Genomic DNA, 20,777 nt, shown 5'->3' with positions numbered 1-20,777 from the left:
CTTGGATAGGTGGCTTCCTACTTTGGCCTGGTCTACACTACGACTTTAATTCGGATTTATCAGCTTTAATTCGAATTTACCCTGTAACCATCCACACAACGACGCTATTTATTTCGATGTAAAGGGCCCTTTAAATCGATTTCTGTACTCCACCCCGACGAGCGGAGTAGCGCCAAAATCGATTTTAACATTTTGAATTAGGGATAGTGTGGCCGCAATTCGATGGTATTGGCCTCCGGGAGCTATCCCACAGTGCATCATTGTGACCGCTCTGGACAGCAATCTAAACTCGGATGCACTGGCCAGGTAGACAGGAAAAGCCCCGCGAACATTTGAATTTCATTTCCTGTTTGCCCAGCGTGGAGAGCACAGGTGACCACAGACAGCTCATCAGCACAGGTAACCATGCAGGCTGATAATCGAAAAAGAGCACCAGCATGGACCGTGAGGGAGGTACTGGATCTGATCGCTGTATGGGGAGAGGATTCAGTGCTTGCAGAACTTCGTTCTAAAAGACGAAATGCAAAAACTTTTGAAAAAACCTCCAAGGGCATGATGGAGAGAGGCCACAATAGGGACTCTGAGCAGTGCCGCGTGAAAGTCAAGGAGCTCAGACAAGCGTATCAAAAAACAAAGGAGGCAAACGGTCGCTCCGGGTCAGAGCCGCGGACATGCCGCTTCTACGCCGAGCTGCATGCAATTCTAGGGGGGGCTGCCACCACTACCCCACCTGTGATCGTGGATTCTGGGTCGGGGATAGTCTCATCAGCGACGCCTGAGGATTCTGCCGATGGGGGAGAGGAGGAGGAGGAGGAGGAGGATGAGCTTGCAGAGAGCACACAGCACTCCGTTCTCCCCAACAGCCAGGATCTTTTTCTCACCCTGACTGAAGTACCCTCCCAAGCCTCCCAAGCCAGTACCCAAGACTCTGACCCCATGGAAGGGACCTCAGGTGAGTTTACCTTTTAAAATATAAAACTTGTTGTAAAAGCAAACGGTTTTTAATGATTACTTTGCCCTGAGGACTTGGGATGCATTCGTGGTCAGTTCAGCTACTGGAAAAGTCTGTTAACGTGTCTGGGGATGGAGCGGAAATCCTCCAGGGACATCTCCATGAAGCTCTCCTGGAGGTACTCCGAAAGCCTTGCCAGAAGGTTTCTGGGCAGTGCATCCTTATTCCCTCCTCCATGGTAGGACACTTGACCACGCCATGCTTGCAGCAAGTAATCTGGTATCATTGCCTGACAAAGCCTGGCAGCATATGGTCCCGGTGTTTGCTGGCATTCAAGCAACATCCGTTCTTTATCTTGTTGTGTAATCCTCAGGAGAGTGATATCACTCCTGGTAACCTGATTGAAATATGGGAACTTAATTAAGGGGACAGAGGTGGCTGTTCCTACTGGGCTGTTTGCCTGTGGCAGAAAATAAATCCTTCCCTGCAGTTAGCCAAACGCAGATGGGAAATTGGCCCTGAGTTTTTCGCGTTTGGCTAGCAGGGATCTTCCCTGTTACCAGCCACGCGGTGGGGGGGGGGTACTGTGATCATCCCAGAGAATTCATGGCGGGAGGGGGGGGGGGGGGGGGGGGGGTTTTAGGTTGGTGCCTGCAGGGATCTTCCCTGATACCAGCCACGTGGTGGGGGGGAGGGGTACAGCGATCATCCCAGAGAATTCATGGCGAGAGGGGGGGTGGTTAGTTTGTTTTCTGCTGCTGCTGCTGAATGTTAACAGAAAAACCGCAGCACTCTACAGGCTATGCTTGGTATGTGGGAAAGGAGGGCGCAGAAGCTGTAAGACAATGGCTTACCATGGCCGCATGCAAGCCGAATTCTGTTGCCCAGACCTGTGATCTCTAGCAGCAAAGCCACAGGCACTCAGCATTAAGAGGCAAAATGCGACCTTGCACAGAAATCACATGTGCTATGTAATGTGAATAGTGTTGGTCACCATTGTAGTAAGTGAAGGCAACATAGTGAAGGCCTAGTGAAGGCCCAGTAGGAGGCCTGAACCAAACTAAAGTAATGGTCAAGGCTTTGCTAGCATAGAAAGCAAAGTTAAGCTGTGAGCAAAAGGCAGGCCCTGCTCACAGAAGTTGGCAAGGAAAGGGCTGATGTTGCAGAAATACATATTCATTTAGCATAGTTATAGTATAAACATGGTACCAAGACATACCATACGGGAACATTCCACAGATAACATGGAACAGACCGACCCATCCCAATGACAGGGGCAAAAGGGTAAAATGATGGATAGAGATGTTTTGATCGAACCAACAGGTACAAGGTGCGAGGCGGCCCCTTACTGCATAGAGGGGTTGTACCTTGCTACGTAGAGGGGTTGCACCTCAATACGTCAGGAGTGATATGTAACTTGTTTGTACTGGTGTATAAGAAGGTGTCCCTGGGGTGGTGTCTTTGTCCGGCCACGGGGGCAGTGGAAAGTCCCGCCACTGAGCCGGGTCCTTGCCAAGAGGCATCTATTAGTAGTATGCCCGGTAGACTAAGTAATCTACGGGGAACTGCAATTGTGTCCGAGATCGCAATAAACCTGGCCGAGGTGCCTTTGTATCTTAGTAGACTCTGTGGTTATTGGGGATTCTTGTCGGGTCTGCTGTGTCAGCTATCTGCGCAGAGCTGGGGCAGCACACAGAGGGAACACACGCACGCAGCCGAGTGATATCAACAGGAGAAAGCAGAAGCACCACACCGGTAGCCTCTCACAACACTGGTGACCCCGACCGCTGATCTGGTGAGTAAGCAAAACTGCCGTGGTAGGAATCGCGATCTAACATGGCAGTAAACCTCGAGCTAGAGAACCCCCTCATCCCCTCCCTCATGATTCCCACGGAGTTTGATGATTGTTCGACCCGCTGGATTGCCAGTAAGGGGGGTCCATATGAATTTAAAAAAGAGAGTGGGGAAACATGGACTGGCTTATGTAGAGCGATGGTAGAAACCGAGGCTCTGAGAAACAGTAATAAGAGTAAAAAAGCAAGGATTTTGCAATTGATGTCTCTGGCAGTGAGATAGCTCAGGCAGCATGCTGGAATGCTGGCCAAACAAGTAACAGAAAAAACAGGAGAAGTAGAAGAGGTAACCCGGGCAGTTGAGCACTGGAAAGCTCAGGCTCTGTTAGCAGGGCAACAGGCGGTCCAAACTCATGATATGCTCGAGCAAGTGAAGCAGGAAAATAAAAAATTGGAAACAGCTGTAGAAAACCTGCAGAAGCAAAAAGCACCGTCCCCTGGGGTTCAATGTTCCTCAAGTACTTTTATAGTGCCTGAGGAGTGGGGACAGAAATGGAAACAGGTAGCTCTTGCCAAGTTAAGAGATGGAACATGGGACAGTTGGGATGGATGCTGCAATGGGGACATGTGAAATGACTCTGTTAAAACATCCGGCCATGACCCATGGGCAGGGGCTACCGCACCGCAACCGCCACCGTATGATGCAAGCCAGGTTTCGGGCAAGCCCTCCCCGAAACCTAGATCAATTCCAGTAAAAACAGGAGAAGTGGGTGAAGATGGGACTATAAGCCCTGGGGAAAACCATATTGCCCCCCTTACCCTTGATAAAACCCCACGCACTCCCCTAAATAGCCCCCCCACTTTACGGTTATGGGATGCAGTAGAAACTGAAGCAAAAAAATTAGCTGACCATTTAAGAGAGCCATGGCCCCGTCGTGCTTATGCAGACAGGGAAAAAGATCACGAATATAAAAGTGCCTCCCACAAACCCCGCGTGAGCGGCTTAACAGCCAGGCTCGACGCTTTAAAGATAAATGAACTAACTGCATTAGCCGGAGCTGTTGGACCTCCCCCCACTGACAATTTCAATGAGTTTATGGCATGGCTCCATAAAGGCGAGCAGTTACTTAAAGCAGTAGGAATTGACATGTTGCAGGAACCAATTCTGGTACAAACGCTTTTGGGGCCCCTCAACTGTCATACCCTTGGTTTTGATGATGATGTTGCACAGATGCTTAAACGTGTAGTGCAGAAGCACTTTAAGTTATCTAGTGAATTAGCAACCCTTAAAGGGATAGCCAGGTTACCAGGGGAGGCTCCGGCTAAGCTGGCAGAAAGGATTCAAACCTATCTTAGATTATCAGCAGGGGTTGCTAACATGGAAGATTTGAAGCAAATTGTTTTGGAGGCGCTGCCTCCCAGTGTGTTAGACTAAATGAATGCTTGGTGTGAGAATGGAGGTAGAGAGGTACCTTGAGATGAATGGATTGCAAAGGTTGAAACGGCAGTTAAGCAGCAGGAAGGAACTCCTGTCAAGGAGCTGCGTACTCAATTAGAACAATGGAAAACAGAGAGTCCTGGATACTCTCCCCGTGGTCGTGGCCGGGGTTGGAGAGGTCGTGGATCAAATAGAACGAGAGAAGGTGATAGAAAAAGTGCGTGGGTACCTTTTGGAGTTTTGAAACAGGAAAACTCAGATCTTAAAGGAGAAATTGAAAGGCTGCAGGCACAGCTGCAGGCGTGTATGATTGGAAAGGAATCTCAACAGGAGAAAGATAAAACAGTGACGAAGGTAGCTAGGGCGACGGTCCTGGCAACTGGATTGAACGACCCAATCGCTACTGATTTAGTGGCATAGGACAGCCCTATCCACGACTCAGAATGCATTTTTCAGCAACCAATGACAGTCGATGTCTGGGGGCGCCCCCATTTAAGCATTCGAGTCGGGGAGGGGCTAGTAGATTTTTTGTTGGATACGGGGGCTAATCAGACGTATAATGTTAAAACCCTTCCCCTCCGGTTTGGAATGCATACTATTCAGGAGAGGTGTGCTGTGGCAGGGAGAGAAAATCTAATCGGGGCACAAACAATTAGACGTGATCTTTTTCCCTGTCTGCATAAGCACGACGGGGCCATGGCTCTCTTAAATGGTCAGCTAATTTTTTTGCTTCAGTTTCTACTGCATCCCATAACAGTAAAGTGGGGGGGCTATTTAGGGGAGTGCGTGGGGTTTTATCAAGGGTAAGGGGGGCAATATGGTTTTCCCCAGGGCTTATAGTCCCATCTTCACCCACTTCTCCTGTTTATAGTCCGTAGTGGGGTGTAGGAAAATTCCTGATACAGGCCATGGCTGTACAGTTGGACATCCTTCTTTTATGTCAGTATCAATGTCTGGAGGAATGAAAGGAGATGGTGTTGGGACTGTGGTAGGACAGGCATTGTTACAAACCTGCACATGGTAAACGTATTTACTGGTACTTGGGGTGCTAGATCAAGTCCCTGTATATGTTCCTGCATCCCTTAGCTGTACATTATGGACACGAATTGATGCACTCCACTTATTTTGCACATTTGTAAATTCCACCCTATTCAACCAATACCCATATGTTTTTACTTGCCAGTCAACATAACTGATTACAGGGTTTATTGCTCGAAACCAGTCCAGGTAAACCGTGCTGGTTTGGAGCAGGTGTGGTTGTATTATGCATGTTAGAGTGAGATCTTCCCCCACCATTCGTGTGAGATAATCCTCCATAATTTGCTTTGGTGCCACTAGAGCCCGCTCAATTTCTGGAGTTGCTCGTTTTCTTTCATTATTTCTTTCATCCTGTTCAGGGTGTATTGGTGTAGTACCGGGAACATCGTTGTCTAACCCTGGAGGAGGGAGAGCCAAAATATTCATGGGTTTACAATTTACAACAATATCAACTTTCCAACAACATGCATACCCCCCCTGTGTCTCTTTACTTAAAATTAGTTCTTTTTCTATTCGTTTGTGCGTCTTTTCAAACTCTGGACCAGGAACGAGTTGGGTATGGCTATTGTTCTTAACCGTCCACGCCATCAAAATTGGGAAGGGCGACACCCTGAGGATGTTTTCTTTTTGTTGCTGTCCTTTAGTTTCACACACTAAATTCAACACAGTGCCGATAGGATGCTGCTGACTAGTTGTCTCCCATGTGTTAGGGTTATCTGCTGTTTCGACCCAAAAAGTTCTGATTACTGAATGTGTTAAGTTGATTTTGGTGACTTCTGTCAGTCCCTTTACATCTTGGGCCATCACCAACAAGCCTGCCAAGGTCCACATCCATATCGGCATCTTAACTTGTGAAAACACAAATCACACTTGCTTCTCTTTTATGGGCACAGAATAAAAGATATAATAATTTTTTTTTTTTTCATTATAAGAATTTTTGATATATAAACAAACTACATCTCTTTCTTTTTTGGTGACTCTTCCTGGGTATAATCCCTATCTAACAGAGTCAATATTACCTCGTCACTTAGTGGATTTACAAATAGAAACCTTGCTCCCAAAGGGACAGTCGGTATATTATTAATTCATAATATCTCGGGTCTTACCATCTATAGCGGCTGTTTCCCGTCTTGTTCTAGTGTCCACACTGAAGTCTTTACATCATTCCACCAAATGGTAAGTACATTACCAATGCCTCAAGTAAACTGACCCTTTGCCCTTAGTTGTCTAATAGGGTAGGGTCTAGTTAATTCAAAGCGTTTTAACTGTCCCCAAGCAAGATGTAGCAATAAACGGGGTGCAGATGGGGCTCTGAGATTAAAGCTCATAAAACTTCCATTACATAGTTGGAAGGTTTCCATGATACTTACCACACTTGTTTATCCTGTGTATTTTTTCTGTAAAACAAGCACAGACATGTAACATACATGTTTAACCCATATATTTCTTTAATTGCATAGCATGCTTCTAACGCGGCTGTCCTTCTATGTTAACCAGGTATAGGGACGGTCCCAATTTCTCCAAGATGGGCCAGGGCCCACACCATTCTGCCTTGGGAAATTTCTTCTTGGGACCCGGTTCAATTTTAACTATTACCTGGTCTCCAATTTTCCATTGTTTAATGTCACTGTGTACATCAAAAGCTTGATTCATCTTTTGTTGTTCTGCAGCCTGCTGTGCTGCAGCAGCTCCTTGGACTGTGCCCAGCCAATACTTAAAGCTGTTCATCCAGGTGGTACTTGCGAACGCTATAATTGTTTTCCAATTTGGAGGGTACAGCAAATTTTCCCAGCCTGGCATAGGTCTTCCAAAAAGAATTTCATATGGACTGAATCCTGTCATACGGTTTGGCCGGCTACGGATCCTCATTAGGACCCATGGAAGTACCACGTCCCAGTTTGTTCTTAAATCATTACATACTTTAGATAGTTCAATTTTTAAAGATTTATTCATTCTTTCCACCTGTCCTCCTGCTTGCGGGTGATATGGGATGTGTAACGGCAGGGGCACACCAGCCCAGGTGCCCATATCTCGGTAAACCTGCCCAATAAACGCAGGACCATTGTCTGAATCGATACTGTGGGGCAATCCCCATCTTGGAAAGATCTCTGTTAGTAACATTTTTGCGGCGACCTTACTTGTCTCTTTCTGTGTAGGGAAAGCCTCAACCCATTTACTAAAGCTGTCAACAATTACAAATAAAAATCTGTTACCCCTAGGAGTGGTGGGTAGAGGTCCCACAAAATCAACTTGCAGCCGCTGAAGGGGGCCTTTTGGCGTTTGGTGCATTAACTCTCCCCGCCTTTTTCGTCTAGCAGGGTCCTGTTTGGCACACGTTAAACAACTGTGAAGATGTAAATTTAAATCCTCTCGCATGCCAGGCCACCACCCCAATTTTTTAAGCCTTTCCAATGCTTCCTCTAATTTTGGGTGACCTCCCACAAGTGATCCATGTACCCATTTTAAAAAAAGATATTTCAATTGCTGTGGGATTACTATAACCCAGTCATTGTCTGGTTTGGCTAAAATAAGCTCTCCCTCTTTCTTTAAGGGAACACCCTGCCACTGTGATGGGCATTCAGCTATCCATTGATTGATTGCATCATCTTTTGTTTGAAGCTTTTGTAAACTCTGTATCTCTTTTTGGTTGTTTTCTTCGTGTTCCTGTTTTACTTTTGCCTGTGCTCTAGTGGTTACTGCCACTGGCGTTGGTTCCCACAGTGCACCCTTAAGGGCTGCCTCCTTAGCTAATAGATCTGCTTGTTCATTTCCCCCCTGTAAGGGTCCTTTTTTGGTATGGGCTTTTATTTTGACCATTTGAATTTTTTTATACTGTTGTGACAATTTTTCTATTTGTTGCCAGAGGGCTTTATGCTTGATCTCTGAGCCATCGGTTCCTGTAAACCCCATACTTTGCCACCACGGAAGATAAATAGTGGTACCCTTAAACACATAATCAGAATCAGTTCCTATTACAAGCTCGGATTGCTTTCCCTTCATTCTGTTTAAGACTTCCAGAACTGCTGATACCTCTGCAGCTTGTGTGCCTCCTTTAACCAATTTATACTGGAAGGATTCGCCGCTTGCCTTATTTCTATTTAAACAGATTCCTGCGAACCCTGTGACTCGTTTTCCTTCCTCATAGTACGAGCTACCGTCCACAAACCAAATGGGTTTTCCAGTCACTTGTTTAGTGGGGGCAGCTTTAAACACCGGGTGCGCCTTCGATTCCCTCTGTGGTTCACAGACATGTTCTTTGCCTTTAACCATTAGTCCCCATACTGATATTTCTGGCTCTTTCAAGGTAACTAACTGAACATTTTCTGACATAAGGGCGAAGACCCACTGAATAGCTTTATCAACTCTCACATGTCCTTTTGACAGATTTTCCTGACTAAGTAACTTTCCCAGAGCATGGTGACTTTTTACAATCACCTTGCTTGCTCCTACAATTGCTTGGGATTTCTGAAGCGTCCAATAGGCAGCAAGGGCAGTCTGTTCACAGACCCCCAGCTTGCTTTCTGGACTAGTCAGTGCCCTGCTATAGTATGCAATGGGTCTTTCCCCCGCACCCGTATCCTGGGTCAACATACTAACAATACAGAAATTCTCAACACTAGGATACAGGACAAAAGGGAAATCATTGTTAGGTGCGGCTAAGGTGGGTGCCTCCATTAATCCCTGTTTTAAACTTTCCCATGCCTTTGTTGCCTCCTCTGTCCAGGTCCACTGTGGTCTTTTTAACACCTCATACAGGGGACCTGCCTTTTCTGCGTATCCTACCATAAATTCTCTGCAAAAGTTAGTGAGCCCCAAAAAGGACTGCAAAGATTTAGTGTCCACTGGCATAGGCAGATTAACAATGCACTTTATTCTTTCCTTATCCACAGACCTTCCCCCCGAACTGAGTCGAATTCCCAGATACTGCACTTCTTTCTGTTTAATCTGAGACTTTGAGGGGTTAAGTTTCAAGCCGTATGCTTGGCAGCTCACTAGCAGCTGCCGCATTAACTCTTCATGTTCCTGCTCTGTTTTGCTCACAATTAAAATGTCATCTACATACTGAACAATTCTTTCTGTTTGTAACAATCCCTCTTTTTCCAGCATATCTCTCACTACAGTATGGAAAATTGTGGGTGCATCACAGTACCCCATTGGCAACACATTCCAGCAGTATTGCATACCTTGGAATACAAAAGCTGTTCGATACTGAGACTCAGGGTCTAAAGGTAGACTCCAAAAGCCATTTGCCACATCGAGTACTGAGAACCACTTCATGTCAGGGGTGACCACCTCCAATAGTTCAGGGTACGCCGCCACTACGGGTGCTCCCCGTTTTGCAGTTTTATTCAGCCCCCTATAGTCAATAGTTAATCTCCAAGTCCCATCAGGTTTTTTAACTGGCCAAATCGGTGCCGCGTTAGGCGCCGAACACTTTCTGATTAGATTTCTTTTTTCCAATTCTGTTATTACTTGTTATTTCCTTCCCAGCAATCCTCCTCCCAAATACCACCCAGGTTCCCTCCCTCTTTTTCTAATCTATTAATAAAGAATAAATGATTTTTAAATTATAGTGACTTTATTTGGTTTGAAAGAAAGCTGGGGGAAGGGGGAGGGTGGGTTCCTTACAGAAAATGAGTCAATAAAGGGGGGGGGGGGTTCATGAAGGAGAAACAAACAGATATTTCACACTGTAGCCTGGCCAGTCATGAAACTGGTTTTTAAAGCTTCTCTGATGCACAGCGCTTCCTGGTGTGCTCTTCTAATCGCCCTGGTATCTGGCTGCGCGTAATCAGCAGCCAGGCGATTTGCCTCAGCCTCCCACCCCGCCATAAAGGTCTCCCCCTTACTTTCACAGAGATTGTGGAGCACACAGCAAGCAGAAATAACAATGGGGAGATTTCTTTGGCTGAGGTCAGAGCGAGTCAATAATGATCGCCAGCGACCTTTTAAACGGCCAAATGCACATTCTACCACCATTCTGCACTTGCTTAGCCTGTAGTTAAACAGCTCCTGACTCCTGTCCAGGCTGCCTGTGTACGGCTTCATGAGCCATGGCATTAAGGGGTAGGCGGGGTCCCCAAGAATAACTATTGGCATTTCAACATCCCCAACGGTTATTTTCTGGTCCGGAAAGTAAGTCCCTTGCTGCAGCCCTTTAAACAGAGTAGTGTTCCTGAAAACGCGAGCGTCATGAACCCTTCCCGCCCAGCCCGCGTTGATGTTAGTGAAACGTCCCTTGTGATCCACAAGTGCTTGCAGCACCATTGAAAAGTACCCCTTGCGGTTTATGTACTCGGTGGCTTGGTGCTCCGGTGCCAAGATAGGGATATGGGTTCCGTCTATTGCCCCACCACAGTTTGGGAATCCCATTGCAGCAAAACCATCCACTATAGCCTGCACATTTCCCAGAGTCACTAACTTTCGTAGCAGCACCTGAGTGATTGCTTTGGCTACTTGCATCACAGCAGCCCCCACCGTAGATTTGCCCACTCCAAATTGATTCCCGACTGACTGGTAGCTGTCTGGCGTTGCAAGCTTCCACAGGGCTATCGCCACGCGCTTCTCAACTGTGAGGGCTGCTCTCATCTTGGTATTCTGGCGTTTCAGGGCAGGGGACAGCAAGTCACAAAGTTCCATGAAAGTGCCCTTACGCATGCGAAAGTTCCGCAGCCACTGGGAATCGTCCCAGACCTGCAACACTATGCGGTCCCACCAGTCTGTGCTTGTTTCCCTTGCCCAGAATCGGCGTTCCATGGATAGAATCTGCCCCATTAACAACATGATCTCCAAAGCACCGGGGCCCGTGGTTTCACAGAATTCTGTATCCGTGTCCGTGTCCATGTCCATGTCAATGTCCTCATCATGCTTGTCGCTGCGTTGCCGCCGCCGCTGCCTCCTCGCCTCATTTTTCTGGTCCTGGCTGAGCATAAACTCCACGAGAATGCGCGAGGTGTTTACAATGTTCATGACTGCTGTCTTGAGCTCAGCGGGCTCCATGCTTGCCGTGGTATGGAGTCTGCAGTGTTCACTCACCCAGGAAAAAAGGCGCGAAAATGGTTGTCTGCCGTCCGTTGCTTTCATGCAGGGAGGGAGGAGGGAGGGAGGAGGTGAGGTGAGAACCACCTGCGACAATGTTTTTTGTCCCATCAGGCACTGGGATCTTAACCCACAATCCCAATGGGCGCGGGAGACTGCGGGAACTATGGGATAGCTATGGGATAGCTACCCACAGTGCAACGGTGCAGAAATCGAAGCTAGCCCCGGTACTTGGACACACACCACCGAATTAATGTGCTTAGTGTGGCCGCATACATTTCGACTTTATACAACCTGTTTTTCAAATCCGAATTATATAAATTCGGATTAATCCCGTAGTGTAGACATACCCTTAGTAGCATAACAACGCTGTCGATATCACAGTTAGCGTTCTGTGGCCCCAATGCTATTGACCATTTTTTTGGTGATCTCATCCCCCTTGTAAAACTCTCCTGCAATAACCCTCACCAGATGGAAATGTTGGCTTTCACACTAAGCTTGCTTTTCTCAGTGGTCCCATTCCTACTTACCTTGATGTCCTACATCTGTATCATTTCCACCATCCTGAGAATCCTGTCCACCACCGGGAGGCAAAACGCCTTTTCCACCTGCTCCACCCACCTCATCGTGTTGAGCATTTATTATGGAACTCTGCTGATTGTCTATATGTTCCCAACCACCGACATCCTGAGCGACTTTAAGAAAGTTTTCTCTGTCGTCTACACAGTCCTGACTCCCCTGGTCAATCCCCTCATCTACAGCCTGAGAAACAAAGAGGCCCTAATGAAAGCTTGCAGGAAATTAATGTTTCGACCATTCTAACAGATCAATTTCCTTGGGTTAAGCTAGATATAACATGAGCTGGGGTAGGGCCCGAAGCGAAGTCCCAGGTCGTGTTTCCCTGCTCTTACAGAGTCACAGCTGTGGGCATAAGTGGAGATGGACCTCCTAACACCTGTAACCCCATTGTTATCAGGACCTGTATCAGAGTCAACATGTGGGTACCCATCAGCTGGTGGGAGACTGGAACTTGTGGCTGCTGAAATTTCAGACAATGAGGGGAGATTGTGCTGAGTGAGAGGGTTCAGGCGAAGTGGACTCACCTGGAACACTGGGCATCTATTCCATGTAGGGTGAGACACTTCTAGATATACACACACCCCTGAAAAATCAGAAGCCTGCATTCTAAAAATACAGGGTTGCAATGTCATCATGGAACTCCAATGTTAGAAAATTGAATAAATAACTTTCTTTTCATACACTGTATTTTATCCCCAGGCTCCCTTCAAAGGAGCAGAAAACCCAAAGGAAACCCTCTGACCTGGGCCCCGGAACACAGGACGTTAGCACAGAACTCATTATTTGCCCGTTTTCAGCCATGATTTTGGGTCAGTTGTTTCCAGATACTTGGGGGCCCAGTGGGATTTTCAAAAGTATCTGGGCACCTGACCTACTGGATGGGGCCCTGAAGGAGAGTCAGGCAGGGGATTGCCCACCTTCTCCAGGCTTGTGCGTCGTTCTGGGGCTTCGTCGTCCAGATACCCAGTGTGGGGCTGCAGAGGACATGTTCGGTGGCATCTCTGGCCCTTTTGATGCAAAAACATATGTGCCTACAGGGTTTGCCATCAACCAAGCTTGGTTTTGTGAATCCCTGGGGTCCAGAATCTGGGATTCAGATTTCCAAAGTGGAGGCTTTATGTATACAATCCAAGCTCCACGTCCCTATCCTCATGTTATAGCTGGGGAAACTAAGGCAGGAAGAGGTAAATTTACCTCCCCAGAATCACTCAGCAGTCTAGTGGCAGGGACAGTCATAGAAACCAACTATCCAGAGTCCAAGTCCAGTGATCTGTCTGCTCCACCATATCCAGTTGTAATTAACAATGGGACCTAAGGGTATTAAGTGTGCAACTCCCATTCACTGTCTATAGGATTTGGATACTTAACATCGGCCTCTTATGGGAAAACCCAGCCTGTACATCTACAGCCAAACCATTGTCCTGAGAATTCCTTCTACTCCCAGGGGATGTTTTCCACCAGTTCCTTCTCCTCTTTTACCTTTTTCTAGCAGACCCTAATAACTGTGGGCTCTGCACCAAAAGCATCGTGCAATAAAATAAATAAACGGAGTCCTCTTTCTGTCATCTCTGTTGTCAGACCTCCCCTTATCTGTCACCTTCGTGTCTGGTGTGTGGAATAAATGTGCAACGCTTGTCTACACATAGAAGTTGGACCACTTTACTTATATCTGTCTATCCCTGCCTGTGACAGGGCCATGTGCCCTTGGGCTGAAGAGCCAGGGGCCAAGCCAGCCCTGGTTAGAGAAGGGTCCCCAGCTGACGGGAATCAGGCCATTTCCAATAAAGGGCTGAAGGAGGCCAGAGAAAGATGCAAACTCAGGAGGCTGGAGTGAGACTTCAGGGAGTGAGAGAGGCTCCTGCAGGGTTTAATATTCCTTAAAGTGATGAAGAGTCAGTCAACTTGGAATTAAAAATTTAAGCTGCAGTCTGAAAAGATTGAGCTCTCTCCTTGTATTCTAGCCAATGTGCAGATTACACGTGTTTCCCTTGAAGAGTTAAGCAATGGGATTTCATCCCTGTCGGCATGGACTGTGCGTGAGCCACTCCTTGGGGGAGGCTAGCCCCCAGCCCCGCCCCCTCTCCTGAGACCCTGCCTGCATCTGCCTGAGGCCCTGCTCCCCTCCGCCTCTTACCCAACCACTTCCGGCCCACCCCCACCTTGCTGGAGTCCTGAGCCCCTCTCCCCCCTCGCAGGTGCTGGCCCCGCAGCCCCAGCCCTGGGCTGACCTGCCCCAGTGCCACAGCCTCCCCTCCTCGCACGAGCACCAGGCATTGTAACCCCAGCACCCACAGCCCTGTAGGGCCAGGCAGTGTGGCCCCAGTGCCCAGGGGCCCCCAGAGTTGGGCAGCTCCAGGTGTCTCAAGTCCCGGCCACAGGCTCTAGCCCCAGCCCCACCCCCTTCCTGGAAAAGGAGCAGCCTGCCAAGGCTGGGGCAAAGAGGAAAGCAGCAACCAGGAGGGGGTCTCGGTGCGGAGGATGGGCGGGGCCATGCTTGGCTGTTTCGGCAGGCTTAGCCTCCCCCAGCCTACAAAACATGCCACCCAGGCCTGACAGCAATGTTTTTTTTGCCAGAGATCAATTAAAAAAACAAAGAAGGAAACAAACACTTTTTTTCCAAAATACAATTATGAGAGGCACAAATGTTCAACATTTGGACATTATGAGCAACAAAGTTTGACACAAAATTTTTCACACCAGGATAAATAGGAATGAGAACTTTCTGCATAGATAGGGAGCAAATTATTGTAGGAGATTACTGGGAATTATAACAGTCTCCTGGTTGGTTTTGCATTCAGAAATAAGTGGCTATTTGTATCCTTCTGTAAATGCTGGAAGAAACCTTTCCTTCAGGGCAAGAAGTGACAGTAGGTCAAAAACTTCATGCTGAAAAAGAAGTGTTGGAATCAAGTTGTAGAATATATTGCAATGCACACACCTGAAATGATTTATTGACTGGCCCATGAATGAGATAGAATCATAGAATCATAGAATATCAGGGTTGGAAGGGACCTCAGGAGGTCATCTAGTCCAACCCCCTGCTCAAAGCAGGACCAATTCCCAACTAAATCATCCCAGCCAGGGCTTTGTTAAGCCGGGCCTTAAAAACCTCCAAGGAAGGAGACTCCACCACTTCCCTAGGTAACCCATTCCAGTGCTTCACCACCCTCCTAGTGAAATAGTGTTTCCTAATATCCAACCTAGACCTCCCCCACTGCAACTTGAGACCATTGCTCCTTGTTCTGTCATCTGCCACCATTGAGAACAGCCGAGTTCCATCCTCTTTGGAACCCCCCTTCAGGTAGTTGTAGGCTGCTATCAAATCCCCCCTCATTCTTCTCTTCTGGAGACTAAACAATCCCAGTTCCCTCAGCCTCTCCTCATAAATCATGCACTCCAGACCCCTAATCATTTTTGTTGCCCTCTGCTGGATTCTTTCCAATTTTTCCACGTCCTTCTTGTAGTGTGGGGCCCAAAACTGGACACAGTACTCCAGATAGTGTGAATGGAGAACACTGTCCTTTACGGGATGGAATCAGTGCTATTCTTTGGTTCACAATATCTCTAATAGACCAACTAGACACTTACAATTCTGGAACAAGATTACATTTTTGTATAATTGCTGTAGTACTGAAGAAGCATGAGACACTGAAACTTTTCTGGGATGTGGGAAAAAATTATTTATATGTTATAATCTCAGGTCTCTTACTTCCATGTTATCTTGGTATGGGCCTTTCCAAGAACCCTAAGGGAGTTAGTTGACAAATTCTCATAGCAATCTCATGGGAATTGGGTCTTTATTGCGTACATTACCCCTCTTTGAAGATCCCAACCTAAATGTGTAAAGCACCCTGTTGCACCTGCATTTTATCTGAGCAAAAGGCTGCACTTCCTCGTTTCAGAAATGACTGACCAGGAAGCATTGAGCTAAGGGTAACATTTTCAAAAACACTTAAGCAAACTTCAAAAGTGACATAGGAGGCTAAATCCCATTGCCTTTCAATGATATTTAGGTTGCTAAGCCTTAGCAACTGAGAAAGTTTCAAAAATGGGACTTAGGCTTCTAAATCACTTAGACTCTTCTAAAAATGTTACCTGAACTAATTCAGTGAGCTCATTGGATGAGGATTGAGTATATGTGTGCTTGCTACGGAGGGCAACATTGGAGAAAATGTAAGATTAGCTAACTCTGCTGACATTTTCAAACCTTTCTAAAGGAATTGGATAGGAACTCAGAGTCTAAATCACTGAGGCAGCTGTAAAATCTAGAATTAGTGTGTTATTTCTCGACAATCACCTTAGCATTCATGCAATAAAGAGAGAGATTTGTTTCAGGATTAGAAGTTTCTTCCCTCTGCAGGACTCTCCCTTTAAGAGTAGAAGTTTGACACTGGTTTAGTTTTAGAAAATGTCAGTAAATACCAACTTCCCCTTGCCTGTTTCATTCCCCACAGCACACATGCCTCCAGAGACCGCCTCTTCCCACAGAAGGATATATAATGAATCAGAAAAGATGTTCTCCATTTGACAGAGAGTATGAGGCACAGGGTCACAATACCATGTTTGGAACGGAGCCTCGGTAGCTTTTCTGAGTTGTCATTCCAGTTACTAGGCACCTGGAAGTTGGTGAATGCAGTGCAGAGAGAAAATGGACTATATAACCTGGATCCTGGCCCCTGAAATGCTGCGTGAGGAGGTGACAACAGAGACTCCAGCTGCTCACAGATCCGGCTTAGAGGTAAATCAACCTTTTCCTCTCTGATCCTTGAATGTTGAGGAGTCTGAAGCAGTGTAGGTCTGTTCAGTAACTAATCCCATGGGAATCTAAGTGGAACTGGGCACTGATCTCTCTCAAACTCCCAACCCAAAGCAAAATGACTCAATTTAGGAATAGGAAAGACCTGTCAAGTCATGTCTATCCTAGTTCTTTAACTGGCCGCCATCACCCTGATATCGGGGCACCTCACAGCCTTGAATATATCTATCCTCCCACCACCCCTATGTGATGCAATTACCCCCGCTTTCCAGATGGGACCTGGCACACATGGGGTAGATTTTTTGAAGTTTTTTGGCACCTCAAGATTCAGACCTCCCAGTGGGATTGGAAATCGATGGGGGTTAGGTACGGCCCCTCCTGAGGCACCCGTGTGCGTTGTTAGGTACCTACCAGCCTTTGGAAATCTGCCCTGAAAGTCACACAAAGACCTGGTGATAAAGCAGGGAAATTAACCAACAACTGCCGACTCCTCAGACATGGGAGCCAGCACTTCAAACACGGGAGCAGGCTTCATTCCTCTCTAACCTCCTCTCCTGACCCCTACAGGGTTGTGCCCTCACTGGCAGCTTCTCCCTCACAGGGCACTGAGTGAACTGCCGTGGGGAAAGCAGAGCTGCTTTTTGCTGCTGTGCTCGGATCAGACACTGGCTATAAGTGGACTCGGCACAAATCGGTTTTGTTTCTCCGCTTAGAGGGTTAACATTGGGATTATTTTATCTTTAAGATCCCCCCCCCCCAATTTTTAACTATTAAATTTTCCAGTAGCTCAGCAGGGGTTAAGATGCTTGTCAGGGCGAGGGCAGTGCTGCCAGCGAGATGTGGGGGGTTCTCAACCGGCTGAGGGATCCAAGACACCAGGGAGCGAGGGGCAGGAAAGGTGGCTGCTCTGGCCCAGTGGAGCAGAGATCCATGGCCAGGGCTGGGAGCAGGAAGCGGAGGATGGTGGGGAGCCTCTGGCCATGGGAGTGTTCACCTCATTGTTGAACTGCCCAATCGATAGGCAGTAACCAATCAGCAGCGGGGTGGCCTCCCCCACAGCCAGGGACTCACCCGCCTCCTCACAACCCGGGCCTGCCAGGACTGCAGACTTCCCCGCACCTTGTGCCTTCAGGGATGGGGGTCGCCAGCATGCAGCCGTGCAGGGATCCCTCTGCAGCTCTGCTGTCCCAGCCATGCTTATTCACTCCCAGGATAGCTGGGTGCAGAGGGCTCCCAGCCCGGCTGTGAGGCCGGTGACACCATCCCTGCAGGTGCAAGGTGCAGGGAGAGACCACACTAATTCCCACTGTTACTGATAGTTTATATTGATTGGTTTGGTTGTATCAGCTGATACAGACCTTTACCAACATCTGTCGATGGAAATCTAATCCAACCGAGCTGTATGTTTAAAGAAAGCTCAAGGTGTTCGCTGTTCAAATCCCATTGGAATCAAAGAGGCCCCATCCTTGAAGTCAGTAGAACTTTTATCTGAGGTGTAAGTGGAGAAGTCTCGGACAGAACAGAATTATTCCCGGGGTTTAAAATTAACATTGTGCATAACTCTGTGCAGGATCAGGGCTTTACTGAGCAGGTAATACAGCTTAGTAAATCCACCCAGGGAAAGATATGACTTCACTCACCCTCTCTCTTTAAGGATCAGTGATGGGTATTGAGAGAGAGTAGTGGCAGACTAGAGAGAGAAGATTAGTGTTACCTTTAACCAAAGATAAAGAAGAAAACGTAGAGCTGATAAAAATTTCTGATTGGCATTTTTGATGAAAATATGTTTTGTTGATAGAGATCAAAATGTTCCAGGGGAAAAAATCAATTTCTACGCAATTTTGTTTACGAAAAGGGTTATTGTATAGAGCTTTATGAAATAAAATAACATAAACTGAATAGAAATAAATGCAAATAACTATAAAACACAATGAAATATAAAATAAAAATATACTAGTAATAAAATTAAAAATTGGTAAATACATTTTAAAAGTAAAATGGGAATTAAATCCAACATTTGAAATCATGGAATTGCTGAAGAAATGGAAATTCAGGTTCTACACAACTCTCATAATATGAAAATTGCACATTTTTTACAAATTTCAAATTTTATCCAGATTTTTTTCTGGCAAGAGAGGATCAATTTCCAGCTAACATGTTGGTTTCTAGCAGGAGTTTTTTTGGTTTTGGTTTTTAATGAATATCACTTCTCTATGTGTAGAGTATATGACTGCAGGAAAATGAAGTATTGTCCTGGGGAAGTAGAGGCATTTGTCTGATGATAAAAACTTTCAAATGGCTTTAATACAGCTAGGTGGCCCATTTCCACTGCAATTCATTTGGAGTTGTCTGCCCACACACTGCAAATCCCAGCCTTAGTTGGTTGTTTGTTTCTCTGTTGTGGCTTCCTCTAAAATATCAAATCCTGGCTCATTTTGCCTATGGATCTCCAATCTATAAAGAACATTGCCCTGCTCTGATACACCAAGTAGAGAAACATGTGACTATTTGAAGCAACACACTTTTGTACTGTTTTACCTAAGCCCCATCACCTTAATATTTGAGTGCTTGGTGCCATCTGTCAAGTTACTACACATGTTTTCAGAGAGATTAATGTTTTGTTGAATCTGAAGTCTGCTCAGATATGAAATCTGCCCCAGGGATCATAAGATGGCATTTCCACTCCCCTGGCCTCCATTCTCCACTCACCCATCCTTCCAATAACCAGCAGAGGGGGGGCAATGAAAATGGTGCTGACATTTTATTGAGTGAATTTTCTTCATTTATATGGCAGAGTTCATTTCTTTGCCATAGACAAACCCCATAGGAAAACCAGAGCAGGGAAACCAAACGTCCATCACAGAATTCATCCTCCTGGGATTTGGGCACCTCCCTGAACTGCAGATCCCTCTCATTCTGCTGCTCCTAGTGATCTACATCGCAACTGTGGCTGGGAACGTCCTCATCATTGTGCTAGTTTTGGCTGATCGGCACCTTCACAGCCCCATGTACTTCTTCCTGGGGAACTTGTCCTGCTTGGAGACCTGCTACACCTCCTCCATCCTGCCCAGGATGCTGGCCAGTCCCCTGACTGGGGACAGGACTATTTCATTTAGTGGCTGCCTCACACAATATTATTTCTTTGGTTCTCTGGTTGCTACAGAATGTCTTCTCCTGTCGGTGATGTCTTACGATCGGTATTTAGCGATTTGCAATCCACTGCACTATCCAGCCCGTATGAGTAGCAGGGCCTGCCTCCAGCTTGCAGGTGGCTCTTGGATAGGTGGCTTCCTATGTAGTAGCATATCAACGTTGTCGATATCTCAGTTAACATTCTGTGGCCCCAATGTTATTGATCATTTCTTTTGTGATTTTATCCCCCTTCTAAAACTCTCCTGCAATGACCCTCACCTGATGGAAATAGTGACTTTCACACTCACCTTGCTTTTCTCACTGGTCCCATTCATGCTAACCTTGATGTCCTACATCTGCATTATCGCCACCATCCTGAGAATCCCGTCCACCACTGGGAGGCAAAAGGCATTTTCCACCTGCTCCTCCCACCTCATTGTGGTGAGCATTTATTATTCAACTCTGCTGATTGTCTATATGTTCCCAACCACTGACATCCTGAGCGACTTCAAGAAAGTTCTGTCTGTCGTCTACACAGTCCTGACCCCTGGTCAATCCCCTCATCTACAGTCTGAGAAACAAAGAGGTACAGGAGGCCTTAAGGAAAGCTTGCAGGAAATTCATGTTTGGACCATGCTAACCGATCAATTTCCTTGGGTTAAAATAGATATAACATGGGCTGCGGTACAGACTGAAACAAAGCCTTCTGTAGTCCCAGGTTGTGTTTCCCTGAGCTTCATTGGGTTTCATGTCCTGTAGTTACAGATTCAAAGCTGTAGGAGAAAGTGGAGATGGAGAGACATCTTAAAATCTGTGAATCCAGCCTTTTTAGCACCCATATAAGATGCCCCAGTTGCTGATCTGATAGTGCTTCTGGAGGTATTGTTCAGTCCTACATCTGAAAGGAAATAAGCGATCTATTGGTAAATTGTGTCCACACGAGAGGGTGTAGCGGTATAACTATTTCCATAACACATTTGCACCACTAACCAGGATAGTTATCCTGGTGCAAAATCTGGGTGGAGACCTCATGAGAGTCCCTGTGAAAAA

At 46.6% G+C, this 20,777-nt stretch overlaps 1 protein-coding gene across 1 annotated transcript; it reads left to right on the top strand.

Annotated features, from left to right (window-relative positions):
* Positions 1-2,788: 2,788 nt before the first annotated feature.
* Positions 2,789-20,367, top strand: LOC117886058 (olfactory receptor 6N1-like). Its single transcript, XM_034787692.1, is given in 3 exon segments — positions 2,789-2,879; positions 19,423-20,275; positions 20,277-20,367. Coding segments are annotated over 3 exon segments (1,035 nt in total).
* Positions 20,368-20,777: the final 410 nt, after the last annotated feature.

This window comes from Trachemys scripta, chromosome 12, assembly GCF_013100865.1.
Source record: "Trachemys scripta elegans isolate TJP31775 chromosome 12, CAS_Tse_1.0, whole genome shotgun sequence".
NCBI lineage: Eukaryota > Metazoa > Chordata > Testudines > Emydidae > Trachemys > Trachemys scripta.
This window is presented reverse-complemented; position numbering and strand designations above follow the sequence as displayed.